At 34.1% G+C, this 17,366-nt stretch overlaps 1 protein-coding gene across 3 annotated transcripts in view; it reads left to right on the forward strand.

Annotated features, from left to right (window-relative positions):
• Nucleotides 1-17,366, forward strand: part of SPATA6 (spermatogenesis associated 6) — a 150,530-nt gene that overhangs the window by 65,810 nt on the left and 67,354 nt on the right. For all 3 annotated transcript variants that reach the window (XM_007448017.1, XM_007448018.1, XM_007448019.1), the window contains 3 exons: nucleotides 753-1,046; nucleotides 5,398-5,485; nucleotides 11,920-11,960. In XM_007448017.1, the coding sequence (XP_007448079.1) occupies nucleotides 753-1,046; nucleotides 5,398-5,485; nucleotides 11,920-11,960 (423 nt within the window). The remainder of the gene's footprint in view (nucleotides 1-752; nucleotides 1,047-5,397; nucleotides 5,486-11,919; nucleotides 11,961-17,366) is intronic.

Genomic DNA, 17,366 nt, shown 5'->3' on the forward strand with positions numbered 1-17,366 from the left:
CCCGCGTCCCCTGCATCGGCAGGCGGACGCTCAACCACTGCGCCACCAGGGAAGCCCCCATTTTTACTTTTATAAAAATACAGAATTAAGATGTTATGGTTATCTGTCATTGAATTGTAAAGTTTTAGTTTGGAAGAGATCTTAAAAATCCTAATCACCTTGTATAATCCAAATTATACATTTTATGAAAATATGTATAAAGCTTTTCTTCAGATTTTCACATTGTGCAAATGTATGTAATCATGATAGTATGAGTGAAACATATAGTTTTCTCCATAAAGATTTTATAATCAACTAATTAGACATGTGTGTTGCTAAGATTACTAAACAAACCCTCTTAAATTATATAGCCAATTATTTGAATACATAATTATAAATGATAAACCAATGTTTGCATTAGTTTTTTAGTATACTGAAAAATAATTTTTTTTACTTTTTTTTTTTCTTAGATTTTTTAAATAGTGGGCTTTAACTTTCTTAAAGTACTTTTATACTTAAGAAGTGTGGTACAGTATATTTTATTAACTACTAGACAGACTTATTTTGGAGGATATGGATTTGACTTCCCTCAGGATCTACATGGATAAGAGAGACTGATCTAGTTGGCTTTGATAGATTATATGTGCCTTAAATTACTTTTTGAGGTTTTTTCTACCTGTAGTTATATATATATGTATATGGTTTACCCAAGGGTCATAATATGTATAAAATATATCTCTCCTGACCAAATGAATTTTATTTTTTATGTTTAGGATAAATTTATTCACCATACGGCTCCAGTTGAAAAATCACATGGCAGACTGCAAACCAGAACATCAAGGTCACAAAAGAAAACATCCAAATCACCTGAGAGAAATAAATATTGCATAAATGCAAAAAACTACGAACAGCCTACAATTTCTTCAAAATCACACTCTCCATCTCCTTACACAAAAAGACGCATGTGTGAGCTATCTGAAGACACTAGGCAGCGGCTGGCCCATTTAAATCTGGGGCCCTATGAATTCAAAAAAGAAACAGATAAACCTCCATTTGTGATTAGACATGTATGTGTTCTCTGAAACATTTCCATTTGAAACTGATCTAATCTGTTCTTCCACTAAAATATTATTCTCAAATTTCTTTCAACTTCTAGCTTATATTAATAATTTTCTTTCCTGAACTGTTAACCTAGCAATCTAAAATGGAAAATTAACTTGATAAAAGAACATTCTTTTGCAGCCTTTAAACCAGACAGAGATCAAGCTCCATTATGAATGCCATGTTAAATCCTCTCAGTAGCCATTTCCTTTCCTCTCATACAGTGGACCGTGTAATAACTTTACAAATTGAACTGAGATGTAATTGACATTAGTTCTAAAATGGCAGAGTAGGGCATTAAAAGAGGACCAAGTTTTCTTTGTGGAAAGGAAGACACCCTCCTCCCCCAGCCTTTTAAAAAATTATAATGGAAAAGTAAGTTTCTCTTGAAATTATGTCCCTTGGATAAACCTTATATAATGGATCTTTGAAGTAAGTCTTTATTTGATGGGAAGAGGAAGGCCTTTGAAAGAAAGAGTTAACTTCAAGGGTAACATAGTTTCTAATCTTTCTATATGGAAGCCTGTTTTGGTATGGTTTGAGTTTAGAGCTTGTGTCCATATAGTCAAATAGACTCTGGATAATTTTAAGGGTCTATAATCAGAATATTTTAAAAAAGACTTTCTCAGAATCTTCATAATTTCTTTAATTTTTATCAAAATATATTACCTTAAAAGTATTTCTTTAAGAAAAGCTTGCAAATTAATAAAAATTGTTTTATATAATAATAAACTTGAAGATTTAAGTGCCTATAGAAGCAAAACAACTTTGGGGATGTCTATGAAACACTTTCTGACTTTGTTTCTAATGCATTTTTTTCCAAATTTTAAAACGTAAATATCAGTACAAACATGTAAACATGCTCCTGTGATGGTCTAATAGCTTTTTTAACATACGCCACCTAGAAGTTCAGATTTTCTTTGTGATACCTTTTTAAAAAAATTTAGCTGTGCCTTAAGCAATATTTCATTCCATTTTCATATTTTGACTATGAATCCTTTATTATTTTAGCCTAAGTAATAGATTTTTTATTGTAAAAAAGAAAATTTATAATATAATGGACACTTTTAAAAGATAATATTTTATTGAGATTATTGTGATTATACTTGTCTTATTCCTATAGAACTTGTTTATAGGTTCTGGTCACATTTTTTTTTGTTGTTTGAACAATATCCAGATATATTTACTTGCTTGTTTGATGGCAATTTCAGAATGCCTTTAATTCTGTTTGCTCATAATTGCAAATTAAATTGAAAAGAAAGGACATGCTAAATTCTAATCTGAAGAAATATTAGCATTTTAATTAAAATGCCTATGTACGAAGATAACCAGGAATATTTTGAGCGTTAGCCACATAAAAGTTGCTTAGGGAAATAACTGCTCTTAAAATGTTTATTATTATTTTCATGTCACTGTTCAAAATAGAATAATTTTAATAATGCTTGGTATAAATCTTCACATTTTTATTTAAATGATTTCCCTTTCAGCTTTCCATTGAACAGAAAGAAATATATACTTCTAAGCTTATAAAATTGCTTACATTATTGTATAGGACTAGATTTTTTCCAACTGTATAAATGTATGCCTCTCTCAGCCCCATAGGCATTCATGATTTTAAAAGCACTTAACAAAATTGGTAACCAAACAAAATTTTAATTTGATACATGAATATGCAAAATGTAATACGTTTAGGAAAGGCATTCTAGTTTTACAAACACTGTATAAAAAGTAATCTTAAAGAATAAGAAGCCATTTCAGGAATCTAACTAGTACTCTCCCAAACTGGCACAACCATCCTATAAGAGTTAAACTGCATTCTTTGCTTTTTTATTTATGCAGAATAGGATTTTTTTCTATTGTGGTAAAATACTCATAACATAAAATTTACCATTTCAACCATTTTAAAGTGTATAATTCAGTGACATCAAGTATATTCATATTGTGGTGCAGCTGTCACCACTATCTAGTTCCAGAACTTTTTCATCACCCTAAGTGGAAACCCCATGCTCATTAAGCATTCACTCCCCATTTCTTTCCCCAGCCCCTGGCAACCACTGATCTGCTCACTATCTCTATGGACGTACAGTGTTTGACTTTTTGTGTCTTTTTTCATTTAGCACAGTGTTTTCTAGTTTCATTCATGTTGTAGCATGTATCAGTACTTGATTCTTTTTATGACTGAATAATCCATTGTACATTTTGTTTATCCGTTAATCTGTTGATGGACATTTGGGTTTTCAACTTTTAGTTATGTGAATAGTACTTCTATGAACATTCATACACAAGTTTTTGTTTGAATACCTGTTTTAATTCCCAACTGCTTTAAGACCTAGGAGTGGAATTGCTGGGCCATATGGCAATTCTATGTTTAACTTCTTCAGGAATTGCCAAACTTTCCCACAGTGGTTCCTCCATTTTGCTTCCACCAGCAATGTGTGGTGGTTCCAATTTATCCACATTCTCACTAACATTCTCACCACATTCTCATTTTGTTGTTTTATTTTTATTGTAGCCATCCTGAGGAGTGTGGAGTGGTATCTCATTATGGTTTTGATTTGCATTTCCCTAATGACTAATGATGCTGAGCATCTTTTCACATGCTTGTTGCCATTTGCATATCTTCTTTGGAGAAATGTCTATTCAAGTCCTTTGCCCATTTTTAATTGAGTTGTTTGCCTTTTTGTTGAATTCAGTTGTAAATTTTCTGTTATATATTTAGGATTCTAGATCCTTATCAGTTATATGATATGCAAATATTTTTTCTCATTCTGTGGCTTGTCTTTTCACACTCCTTTTTTTAAAGTTAAATTTTAAAAAATTGTGGTAAAATATGCACAATATAAAACTTACTATTTTAACCATTTTTAAGTGTACATTTTAAAGTGTACACATTAAGTACATTCACGTTGTATAATCATCACCACCATCTATCTCCAGAACATTTTTCATCTTGCTAAACTGAAACTGTACCCATTAAACAATAACTCCCCATTCCTCTTTCCCCTTTTTGTCTCTATGAATTTGACTATTTTGGGTACCTCATATAAGTGCTACATAATATATACAATATTTGTCAATTTGTGAATTGCTTGTTTCACTTAGCATAAAGTCATCAAGCTTAACTCATGTTACAGCATGTGTCAGAATTTTCTTCCTTATTACGGCTGCATAATCTTTTACATGTATATACCATATTTTGTTTATTCATTCGTCTGTTGATGGACACAGGTTGCTTCTACCTTTTGGCTGTTGTGAATAATACTGCTGTGAAAATAGTATAGAAATATCTATTCAGGCCCTGGTTTCAGTTCTTTTGGGTATATACCCAGGAGTGGAATTGCTGGATCGTATGACAATCCTATTTTGAGTGTTTTGAGGTGCCACTATGCTGTTTTCCATAGTGGCTACACCAATTTACATTCCTACCAAGAGTGCACAAGTGGTTCAGTTTCTCCATATCCTTGTCAACACTTGTTATTTTCTGGTTTTTGATAATGGCCATCATGACGGTGGTAAACTAGAAGTTTGATTTGTACTTCCTTTATGATTAGTGATGTTGAATGATTTTCCATGTGCTTATTGGTCATTTGTATATGTTTTGGAGAAATGTCTTCTTAAGTTCTTTGCCCAACTTTTAATTGAGTTTTTTTAGATTGAGTTTTAGATGTTTCTTTATATATTCTGGATATTAATGCCTTTTCAGATAATGATTTGCAAATATTTTCTCCTACTACATGGGTTGTCTTTTCACTTTCTTGATATTGTCCTTTTATGTACAAAGTTTTTAATTTTGGTAAGTAGAGCTGTCTTTTTTGCACAGATTTATATCATTCTGACTTTTTTTTTGTTAGAAAATGTGGATAACTGTTAATATCTTTTATTACTATACTCAGAATGCTGACTCCTGAACACAGCCAAGTAAAGACACTAAATTCAAAATCTATATGCTAAGGAGATAAGTAGTAAATGGCTAAACTTGTTTCTTAAATGTGGCAAAGTAAGATTTCCCTGTTTTTAACTTTGTAATAGGAAGCAAACTAGGCAATAAAGTAATGGACATTTCAACTATAAATCTGTTCGTTTTAGAGTGGATTCAAAATATAATTAAAATTTTCTGGAGCTTAACTTAAATTTTATTTAAAAACAAACAGCAAAATACTTGGCTAAGCTCTGATCTTGGAACATCCTTGAACTGTATAGGCAGTATCATGTTAACTTGATGATATGTGATCTATGTACTTCAATCGATTTTCTGATGCCATGAGACTGAAAAAAATATTTAAGCTCCTTTTTACATTGAAATCTTCCTTATTCTAGGTTGATCCCCCAAGTCCCAGGGCTGATGCTTTATTTGGATCTTCTGGCAGAGACTGTGAAAGAGATGGATGGTCCAGGCTGCACAATGGTTAGCTACAAGTTATCTCTCTTTATTTGTTTTAGTTCTCTTGGCTACATTCAAGTCTTTATCTTGGCATCAATTAATAAAAACAGAATCTTGTCTGTATTGGAAAATATGGTATAATGCCACTTTTTACAACTTGTGGGACACCCATGTCGGTACTTTCTAAAAATAATAGAATTTCTGTGCTGCTATAAACCATCTTCATCTTTGAGACTCAAAACACATATTAGCATATTAAAGGCTATGATACCTTTTAGTAAAAAAAAAAAAAAAAAAAAAAACTTTTTGTTTTGCTCAACAATTTCTAAATTTATTTGACCATGAAACCTTTTCCTCTCCTTAACATATATTACTTAGTTTATGGAACAGGCTTTGGGAAACACCATTGTAAAAAGAGTTCAGGTTTATTGGTTTTGGACATACATTTACACATATATTTGAATACTTTCTCTACCACTTATTTATAAACTGGGCATTCTTGAACAAATCACTTTAACTACTCTGATAATCAGTTAGTTTATTGAAGAATGAAGATAACATGATAAATATCACCATGTAAAATGCTCTAGCACACAGGACACTTAATAAATATCAGCTGTCAAAATAATACTTATTTATATTTCTGGAAAGATAATGTCCTTTAGGTTTAGTTTATAATATTTTTTTTTCATTTTTAGGCCTGGTCCTCATGGTTAGATAAGTTGTTTCTTAAGTTCAATATAAAGATGATTTTTATGAAGAAGATTAAATAGTATTTTATAATTAGAGATATGTAAGTGTTAATATCTGTAGACATTAGCTAGTCAGTTCACCAAGTATCCACCAGCAGCCTTTAAGTTAATTTACTGCACACTAAAAAAAAAGGCATAGAAAAGTGAGTGAAAAAATACAATCAACATGTAGTGAGCTCTGTCTTTTTGTTTCTAAATGCTAGTGTATAATCTGTTTTTAAAAATTGGGATATGAAACATTCTTATCTGAGAACATGAAGAGTTTGTGCTCATTTATTTTGCTTTTTTAGCACTAACTAGGAGATAAATGGGGTGATCAATAAGTCTTTCATACTCAGAATAACAGATTATATGAAATTAGGAACAGATGTTATACTCTTGGACTTTCCCCTCCAAGGGATGTTTCCCCTCTTGGACTAAATTTATAGACATAGAGTAAATAAGCTTTCAGAACCAGAAAATTGAAAATAGCTTCAATATAGACATTTCTTTGGAAGATGTTTGTAGAATGCACTTAAATGTCTGATTTCCCTTGACAATTATTATGTATTTGCCAGCAGAACTGTTATAGTTTCTAGTAACTTCTAATCAAAACAGTCAGCTGCCTGTGTAGAGGTACAATCAGAGAGGTCAATAATGAGGTGCTTTTTTTTCTTTTTAATTTGACATAATTTCAGACTTACAGAAAGTTGAGATAGTACAAAGAATTCCCCTACACCTTTTACTCAGAGTCCACAAATATTAATATTTGCTTTTCCCTCTTCTTCTCTCTCTTTCTCCTCCCTGCCTCCATCTCTGTATGAGTGTCTGTATAAACTTTTCTTGACAAGGACATTGCCATGGGCTGATATGTGTCCCTTAAAGTTCATATGTTGAAACTCTAACCCCCCAGTGATGGTATCTGGAGACGGGTCATTACCTTTGGGAGGTAATTAGGTGTAGATGAGTTTATGGAGTGGGGTCGTCATGATAGGATTAGTGCCCTTATAAGAAGAGACACCAGAGGTCTTGCTTTCTCTCTCTCTCATGTAAGGACACAGCCACAAGGCAGCCATCCTCAAGCCAGAATGAGAGCTCTCACTGGAACCTGGCTGTGCTGGCACCCACATCTCAGACTTCCAGCCTCTAAAACTATGAGAAATAAATGTCTGTGGTTTAAGCCACCTAGTCTATGGTAGATGACAGCCTGAGGAAACTGATACAGTTGTTTTCTTAATGTGATGCAAGTATCAAAACAGGAAATTAATGATATAATGTTAACTAAGCTATAAACCTAAGTCATATTTTGCCACTTGTTCTAGTAATATCTTTATAGCAAAAGAAATTCCACAACATACATAAGGTTCAGTTGCCATGTCTCTTTCTTTAGTTTTCTTTAATATGGATCAGTTTCTTAGTCTTTCTTTGTGTTTAATGATGTGATAATTTTGAAGAATAAAGGCCAGTTTTTTAATAGATCTCCCTCAATTTGGGTTTGTTTGATTTTTTTTCCCTCATGATTAGATTTATTCATTTTCCCCCAGAATACAACAGAAGTGATGTATTACTCTCAGTGCATCATGTCGGGATGTATGTGATGTTGCTTTGTTACTGGTGATGTTAATTTGCTCACTTGATTAAGATGGTGTCTGCTCGGTTTCTCGAGCATGAAGGTGCTATTTTCTTCCTTCCCTTTGTAATTATGGGAAGATTGAGATTATGTAATTCTCTTCGACTTCGACCCCCTTTAGCATACATTGATGATTCTTGCCCGAAACAATTTATTACAGTGATGTTTACCAAATATTTTTTTAAGTTCCATTTTTCTTTATACATTTATTATTTGCCTTTTACTATAAAAAGTTTTCCCTTCTCATTTCTCTAATTTTAATTCCCCTATTCTTTGGACTACTTTTTTTTTTGTTCTGGTTGGCAGTTCAGCAATTGTACTTTGGGTTCTTATCAGCTATTTAAATACATATGTGAATTTCTTATGATAGAATATCTTACACATAGTGAATTTTCACTTATGACTATCTTTAATGAAAATTCTTCTTGAACATTTTCTTACCAAATTATCTTGCCTAATAATTCTTAAGTTCCTATAGGTTACCATTTTCACCAACATTGATTGATTTAGTCCTCATAATAATGTGAAGATGGATGTAACTATATTTGATCAGGAAGAGTGACAGAGGCTTAGAGAGGTTACGTGATATGTTGGAGAGCTACAGAATAGCCATGTACAGTGTAGAACCCAGGTCTTCTAACCCCAACTTCCTTTTTTGTCCACCACTCTCCTACCACTTTTCCTACTTTCATTTAGGTGTATTTTTTTTAATAAAATTTTCAAATTTTCTCTGTCTGGAATTTCCTTGATATATAATTCTAATTGTAATTTGTGCAGTCCTTTTGAATAAACTAAGTATCTCTTACACCTCAAGAATATATGGAAGCTTTATCCAATCATTTGTGCATTTTAAAGAGGAAATCAAGAGCAACATCCTGGCCTTTTTCAATTTTGCTTAGGATTTAGGAAAGATATTAGACTCTGTCTCCCCCTTGGAGGAAACGTCTCTTATTCTCTTCATTGAAGATTCTGTTGTGAGTTTCAATTCTACACAAGACTGTAATCTTTTATGAGCTTCCACTAGTCCCTTTGTTAGATGGTTATTATTTTTATGTCAAATAAATTGGAAATAACATCCCAAATCCTAATAGGTCTTATCTTGAGTAGATAGCAATAAATGGTAATATTTTATTCTTTTCTGAATAAAATGCATGTAGTCATCATGTATATACTTTTCAGCAAAATATCTGATTTGTTTGTGTGCCTCCTTGTTTTACAGGGTGTCATTTGTAGGAACTCCTTTTTTAGTTTCTTTAATTCTCTTATTTATAAAACATTTTTAACAGACTTATTGAGGTATAATTTATATATCACAAAATTCACTTGTTATAAGTTTACAATTAAATAATTTTTAATAAATTTGCACAGTTGTGAAATCACTAATATCTATTTTTAGAATAAAAGGGGAGAGAGAGCATGAGTGAATGAGTGAGCACACCAGAGCTCAAGTGCAAGATCTGACTGTCTCTTCTTATAAGGGCACTCTTTCCATTATGAAGCCCCACCCTCATGACCTCATCTAACCCTAATTACCACCTAAGGGTCTCATTTCCAAATACCATCACTTTGAGAGGTAGGGCTTCAACATATGAATTTTGGGAGGACACAAATATTCAGTTTGTAACACTGATTTCATGAGATTATTGGAGAATCAAATAATAACTAATAGTATTGTGTTTTCTGCTAGCCACTATTCTAAATGCTTAATATTTCATTGATTAATTACTCACAGTAACCTCAAGAATTTTAGATGCTATTATTTATCCTCATTTTACAGATGAAGAAATCTGAGATTTAAGGAAGTAGAGTAAGTTGTTCAAGGTCGTGCATGCGTGCGCGCGCACGCGCGCGCGCATACACACACACACACACAATCTAAATTAGCTCTTTTTCTTCATACTTTCCTTAAGTGTGACCCATTCATTAAGGCCCAGCTCAACTTTTTCCTCCTTTAGGAAGTTTTTCCTCATGCCCTTCAACTTTGAGAGATCTATCTCTGATATGACTTTTTAATAGCATTAATTGTCTATACCATTCTGATTTAGCCTGTTCTTTTATGCTGCTGTTATTCAACTTGGTATAACTTAAGTAAATTATAAGCACTTCACGACCATGGGCTGTGACTTTTATCTCCTCTATCTCCTGCATTTAGAATATAGTTAAGTACGTAATTGTTGGTAAAGGTGATTAAATGTGAACATTAGGAAACCTCAGATCAAAGTAATAGCTTAATTTATAAAAGTGAAAGAAAATTATATAAATTTGTCTGAATTAGGATAAGTTTATAAATGGTTTGTGGAGAGCAGAAGACATTCCTGTGTTTTAATATATTGATATTTTGAATATTAGCTACCAAAAAGAATATATATTATGTATAGAAATTATTACCTTAATTTTCAAAGTTAGCATGTTTGGAGAATTAGACTCAGTGTGTCCTTATCATTCGTTTATTTCTTCTGCTACTTGTGGCCATGTTGTACATTAGACTTTACAGAAGAGGAGTTAGGTTGGGAGTTAGTTTTATTTTGAATTTTGAAAAGCAGTTGAAGTAAGTTGGACCTTACTGAATTAAATGTGTGAAAGACACAATGTTGTGAAAGACATTAATGTTTCAGCTGCCCTCTATAATGGCTCAGAACACTTGGAGAACAAACATCTTGTGCTATAAATGAAAGCTAATTGACTAAATATAGACTATCCTGGGTCTCTATCCATATAGCATTTTTTTTTCTGTACAAGGTGGTTTGGGAAGGTAAAATGTAGAATGTTAGAATGTTTTTGGCTGGAATGTATTAGTAAAGAAGTAGAATTGCAAATTATGGTTCTGATTTTCTTATCTATCAATATAACAGAGATTATAATACTTAAAACTTGACTCCTTCAAGTAATGAGTAAAACCCCAAATCTACATCTACAATGTAGTGGTCTGTGGCTTAGGGAGAGATTTGGAATAGCTTTATAGTCCACTGTTGTAGATGCTATGCTAGGCACTTTTATAAATTGTATAATCATCACGATAACTCTCTGAGGTAAGGTAAACATTGTCTTCATACTCTTAAAATGAGGAATGAAAAACAGATTAATTGTATAACTTGACCAAACTAACATGTATGATAAGTGGTGGAAGTTGAACCTGGCCTTGTTTGACTTAGAATTCAATAGTAATGATGTTGATAATGCTGTTAGTAATAATAGTTAACATTTATTGTATTGCCTTACATGTAATATCTAATGTAATCTTTAAAACAATATTACGAAAGAGGTACATTAGTCCAGTGGTCCCCAGCCGTTTTGGCACCAGGGACTGGTTTCGTTTAAGACAGTTTTTCCACTGTGGAGGTGGTGGTGGGGTGGGGAAGGGGGATGGTTCAGGCGGTAACGGGGAGCAATAGGGAGTGGCAGATGAAGCTTTGCTCACTCACCCGCTGCTCACCCCTCCTGCTGTGCGGCCTGGTTCCTAACAGGCCAAGCACCGGTATCAGTCTGTAGCCTGGGGCTTGGGGACCCCTGCATTAGAAAATTGAGGAATCTGAGACTTAGAAAGATTAGATAATGTGCCCAGGGCCATATTGGAAGTGCTGGAGCCTGAACTGTAATGCACATCTATTTGTCAGCAAGATCTGTACACTACAGGACAGTATGCTCCCACCCTCTAAAGCTGGTCCTGTTTACATTATGCTCACTTAATTCAAGTGTGGACTCCAAGATTAGGAACACATGTAGTTTGGCAGTATCTATCAAATCTATATATTCAAATTATATTTCATCATAAACTGGTTTGTCAACTAAAAATTATCTATTTCATATAGACAAATTGGTTTATAAACTAAAAATTAATCAGGCCTGTATCAGATATCTCCTACTCTAATGAAAATACTATTTGAAATCACTTAATTGCTGAAGAACTGATACAGATTTTAACTTGTTGCTTATCATCTTTGTAACATTATTGAAGGATTTTTAAGATATTTCTGAAAACTGATGTATGAAGATATAATCGTAGAAACAGAGTGATTGTAGGAAAAATCAAAGATGAAAACAAATTTCTTCTTTTGGATAGGAAATATTTATAGTTTCTTTTGTACATCCTTTTTTAGGTCATTCTCATCTTGGCTGCTACCGACCCAAGGATTATAAGGTATGTAGTATAAATTACAGGACAATAATTATCCTGGCTTTCAGATTAGAGCATTAGTAAATGTCTTATATGTATGGTCAGATATTATCATATTCATTTAGTCAAGAAATTTACAAACAATAATTGTCATATTATGGAATGTCATTATTTTGTGTATGTTGTCAGGTGGTAGGATAGACTTTTCATTGAGTGTCTTGCTACAAATATTTTGTGACTTTTGATTGTTCATTACTTGTTTGTGTATATGTGTGTGTGTGTGTCTGTGAGACAGAGACAGAGAAATTGGTTGCTACTTTTAGGGATACTTCACACAGTAGTATTTCTAAATTTCAGTCATTCGTAGAGCAACCTCATAATTTTTACAATACCTGCATGTAATTTATGCTGTCTTTTAAAAATTCACCTTGTTTTTATTTATTTCACCAGTGTAAATGAAAAATCAGTATCATATACTTTAAATGGATGATAGCCTTAAAAATACAGCAAAAACAAAACAACGTTACTAAATTCTGGCTAGAACACTATTGTTTTCCAAAGGCTCTGAGACATGTTCTCTTTTTCTTAAAATGAGATAAGCAATGATAGACAGGTATAGGAGACATACCAATAGCTAACTGAAGATTTCTGATTGAAAGAGAATTGAAAAGAAAATATATTTTTTCTTTTGGGATTCAGTACCCTTTTAGTGTATGTCCATGTGCTATATAAAATAATCTTGTGTATCATCTAAATTCATTTTGGGTACCATACTCAGTTATCTGCTACACCACTAGTAGTTCATGTTCTACATTTTGAGAAGTACTGCCCCAGAGTTTTTCTTTTCTGTCCCTAAGTGTAAGCTTCTTAATAAGAAGAGGCATCATAGTTGGGAAAACAAAACAAAACAAAAAACTTAGCTTTCCTTATAATACCGTTGTTTATTTACTTGAAAACAATTTATCCCATGCTTACTGGCACTGAACAGCATAGCTCTTTGCCATGCTTTGATTGTGATAAAAGAAATATGGAACAAGCCAAGGCACCATGTGACTAAGGGGCCAGATCTACCAGAGAGTCAGAATCATCAAGGTGGAACTTTATAAAAGTTTATTCCAGGCCTACTAAATTAAAATTGTTGAGACCGTAGACTAGAAATTTTTATTTTAAACAAGTTTCCAGTGATTCTTATGCAACTCTTGCTGTCTATCCAAGGATTGGTATTTGAGAACTACTAGTATAGATGTGGATATAGCACTTGAATAGAACCATTCCTTGTATAGCATTTGTATAGGGTCGTGCCCTTGCTTAAGGCTGTCCCTAGAGGAGTGTGGGCCTGGCATAATTCCCCTGGTGCAGACCTACCCTATTATGTGGAATTTATTCAAACACATACATGGGTACTGATCTGTGTAATATATATGTGCATGCATGCGCACGCACACACACGCATCAAGAAGCATAATGTTTGTTGTCTTGCATGGGGCCCAGGGAAGTTACCTTAGTTGTAATACCAAAGGGACAAGCCTATCTTCAAGTCATGTTTCACAAGTTTTATTTATTTTCTTCTTTATTTGCATCTTTGTTTTTTTTTTACTAATCTGTAAGTTCCAGAATGGCAAGGATCTTATTGATCATGCTTATTGACAATTGCTACATATTGTCTGATATACGGTGTGGATTCCTAAAATATGCGTTGCGTGAGTGGGTTATGAAGAGAAAACAAGTAAACCAAATACACAAAAGTATAGAATGGGGAGAAAGGTATAAAGTTTATAGGACACTAATCTTTATCCTAAGGTAACTATAATCCAATTCTACATTGACTGGTCCATTTAGAGGTAGGTGATATATTTAGAATCCTCTTTTCTAAATGAATTCTTTAAAAGAACTTCACTTCTATTCCTCTTTAATATCCACCCACCCTCACCTCTGTATTCTTCACTTTTAGAGTTAGAGTAGAAGTTATCATTCATACCACCTTTGTAAAGCTGTGGGTGGTAAGTGAGCTCACAGGATTATTTCTGTATTGAAGAGGTAGATTTTCACAGAAATACATATGCAGCATTGAACAGTGCTGTCTTTTCTATGAAAAATATAAAGGGCTATTTTCTTATAGGCATGTAGTAACTGGTAGTGGAACACTATAGGATTTCTACAAGGAGAAGAGTTGTGAAACTAGGAGTGCTTTGCAAAAATTTTTTAGAAAAGTGGGGCTTGGCCTGAGTTCTGTTGAGAAATATATTCTGCAGAGGCAAGGGAAGAGAGAGAAGAGTGTCTTAGAAGGAAAACAACATGAAAAAGCCTTGGAGTTTAGAATAAGTACATTGTCCTGGAGGCAAGGGGGAAACTACTGGTCTGGCTTGAGTGGAGGGCATATATTGAGGAATAATGGCTATTTAACATATTTATTTTCTATTTTTCCTACTTCTTCATACCTATTATATCTGCCGCCTCCCTCTTTAAGATTTCTAGTTACTTGGTCATTAGCTGTTCTTTTGGCCAAAGTCACCTCTCTTTACCGTGGATGCATTATAATCAGCTGTTCTATAAATACAAAGTTCTCAGAAAAAGAACACACCTCTCAACCTGCCTCCCTATATCTTTATTGTTCCCTGTTTCTTCGTCCTTTCATTGCTAGACATTCAAACGAATGACCCAATGCAGCCAAAAATTAATTAGTTAATTTAAAAAAAATAAAAGCCTGGAAGTGAATTAAGTCACTTCTTATATTCCATTGACAAGAACTAGTAACATCTAGAAGCAAGATGAGGAAGGTGGCTAGCAAATAGAGATCCTAGTTAGGCAGCTGTTTTCCACTGAAGAGGGGTCATAGATTTTAGTAGACCACTGACCATATCTGTCATAGTCTGCCTATCTGCCACCAAATATCCCTTTCTTCCCTCACACAGAACATACTTCTGTCCTCTTCCAGGAAAATCACTTGAAGTTCCATCATTCAAGTTCCACTTGAATCTAGCTTGAAGTTCAGGATCTTTGAGTGTTGGATAAGCCAGATCCAGATAGACTCCCTGTGATCCAGTGACCTGTGAACCAAGACAAGTTACTTCTCCCCTCCCTCACCTTCTCACTCTACCTGAACCTCATTTCTGGTATGTTTTGTTAGAGCAGGGATAGGATAACTGGAAAAAAATGGTGCTCTTATTTGCAAAAGGGAGAAATAGAGAATGAAGAGCAGTTACTAGTCTACAGCAATGATAAATGCTGCTGGGCAAGCTTTGTGAACCTAATAGGCAGGTGCCCCGCTGCCCTGATAGGAGAGGAATGTCCTTTCTTAGACCTTGCTCTCCATGGGCCCTGACTCTACCCTGCAGCTGGCTTTTCCATGTCCATTTATTATCCCACATGGCAGTGAGTTATCCTCTCTGAAATGGGTTTGGAGGATTTGATCTCTTGGGACTGCATAGTTTTCTAGCCCACTTCCTACGGTTAAAAATTTTGGGGCCTGAGAGCTATTTTATAGACTTAGGCTCTTAAAGGCCAGGTTCTTGATTTCTTAGGCAATATAGACTTAGGCAAGTATCAACTTCTCATTTCTTTGCTTGCAGTCAGTTTAATGTTTCAGTAAATACACACAAAGTTGTTTTCTTCCCTCTAAATATAATTCTGAAGTCTGATTTATTTCTTTAGTTCTTATGCCTTTTAATGGCACTTACCTTTTGAGGCCTTTTGAAGTAGGCTCAGATGGGAAGTAACCTCCTCAATATGTTTTTTGTCTTAGGATTTCGTTTCTCTGTTTCAAAGTTTTAATGGCCCTTTGTTCAAAGCTCAAAGCCTTTTTCTGTCTTAACCTTCTACATTTTGTGTCCACACGCAGTTGGCACTCACTTTTCCTGGCCCTCGACTACTAAAATCTTTCTATACTATTTCATTTCTGCTCTCAAACCAATCTCTCCTGAGCTCGTCATTCTTGAAATCCCTTGCTCAGTATAAGTAAAAGCCAACACACACTACATCTCTTGCCCTTTACAGCTATTTTCCTAGAGATAATAAGCTTGAAAGTTATGTGGTCTATCTTCCCAGCTGTTGCAGGCCACAGTTTTATTTTGCTACTGCATTATTGGATCTTAAATTTTCAATCCTCAAGTATCTATTCCCTTGCTTCCTGCTCCTGACTTACAGGCCAATGCATATTTTGGTCTATGTTAAGACCAGTACAGTAAGATACTGATTTCTGAATTGTTTGGGGTAATGCTATTTGCTATAGAAATAAACCTACAAACTTCAGAAAGTTAATATAATAGAAATTTAGTTTTTATTCACATAATAGTTAATTTAGGGTGCCTCTAATCTGCATACTATTTTTCCGTGCAGTGACCCCATTCTGTGCCTTTGCCTTACTCTAGAGCTTTGCTGTCCTCTTCACATGGTGGAAAATAAAGGAGAACCTGAAGAGGCATATCTCTTTCTTAAAAACCTTGGCCTGGAATTGACACATAACATTTTTACCTACACTCTGTTTGCCAAGAACTAATCAGATGGCCACACCTGGATGCAAGGATTGCTTCTCAGCAGTAATTCTGCTCTGGAGGAGGGAAAGATGAATTGTGATGGAAAGCTAGTTATTTCTTCTGTCACATCTAGAGTGCCTTGTCCCTCTCCCCTCCCAACTTCTCTCTTACCATTAGGAAAGATGATATGACTGAAACTCTATTATGCTAGAAATAAAAAAATTAGCAAAACTAGAAACTCTCTCTGCCTGAATTCATGGATATTTCATGATGATGAGGGAGATAGGTAATAATAAAATCACAAAAATAAATATATACTTGGAACTGAGATAAATATCATGGGGGACATGCATGCTAGCTTGGACTAGTTATATATTAGGAGGATTTGAACTGGTGAAGGAAAAAGGAAAAAGGATCTTGAGGACTGGTGATTGCTCTTGAGCTCTGAAAGTGAGTAAGAATTTACTGTGTGAAAAGGAGGGAAGGACATGTGCAAGGGAAAAGTGAAAGTAGCATTTATAAAGGTTCAGTGGCTAGGCAACTAAAAGACCAGTGTTGCTAGGAGTGAAAGACATGGGTAGGTGCATGATATAAATTGAGGCTGGAGTAGTAGATAGGGATCACATCTTTTTCGCCACGTTAGGAATTTTGATAGTTATCCTAGGTACAATGGGAAGCAAATGAAATTATTTTAAACAACAAGATGATACAGTTGGATTTGTACCTTGTGAATATTACTCTTGATTGTAGTATGGACTAGGAAAAGAATGGATAGTAATATACAAGTTAGTAGACTATTGAATAGTCAACGTGAGAAATGATGATGGATTGGTTTGGGGTGATAGTAATGGAGGTCGATTGCAGTGGAGATATTACACAGATATTTAGGATTAATGTTGACAGAAAAGTAGACTTGACAAATGGAAAAGATATACAATGTTCTCCTAGAGAAAGAGTG

The sequence above is a fragment of the Lipotes vexillifer genome, unplaced genomic scaffold (genome assembly GCF_000442215.2).
Source record: "Lipotes vexillifer unplaced genomic scaffold, Lipotes_vexillifer_v1.1 scaffold1375, whole genome shotgun sequence".
In the NCBI taxonomy this organism is placed as follows: Eukaryota; Metazoa; Chordata; class Mammalia; order Artiodactyla; family Lipotidae; genus Lipotes; species Lipotes vexillifer.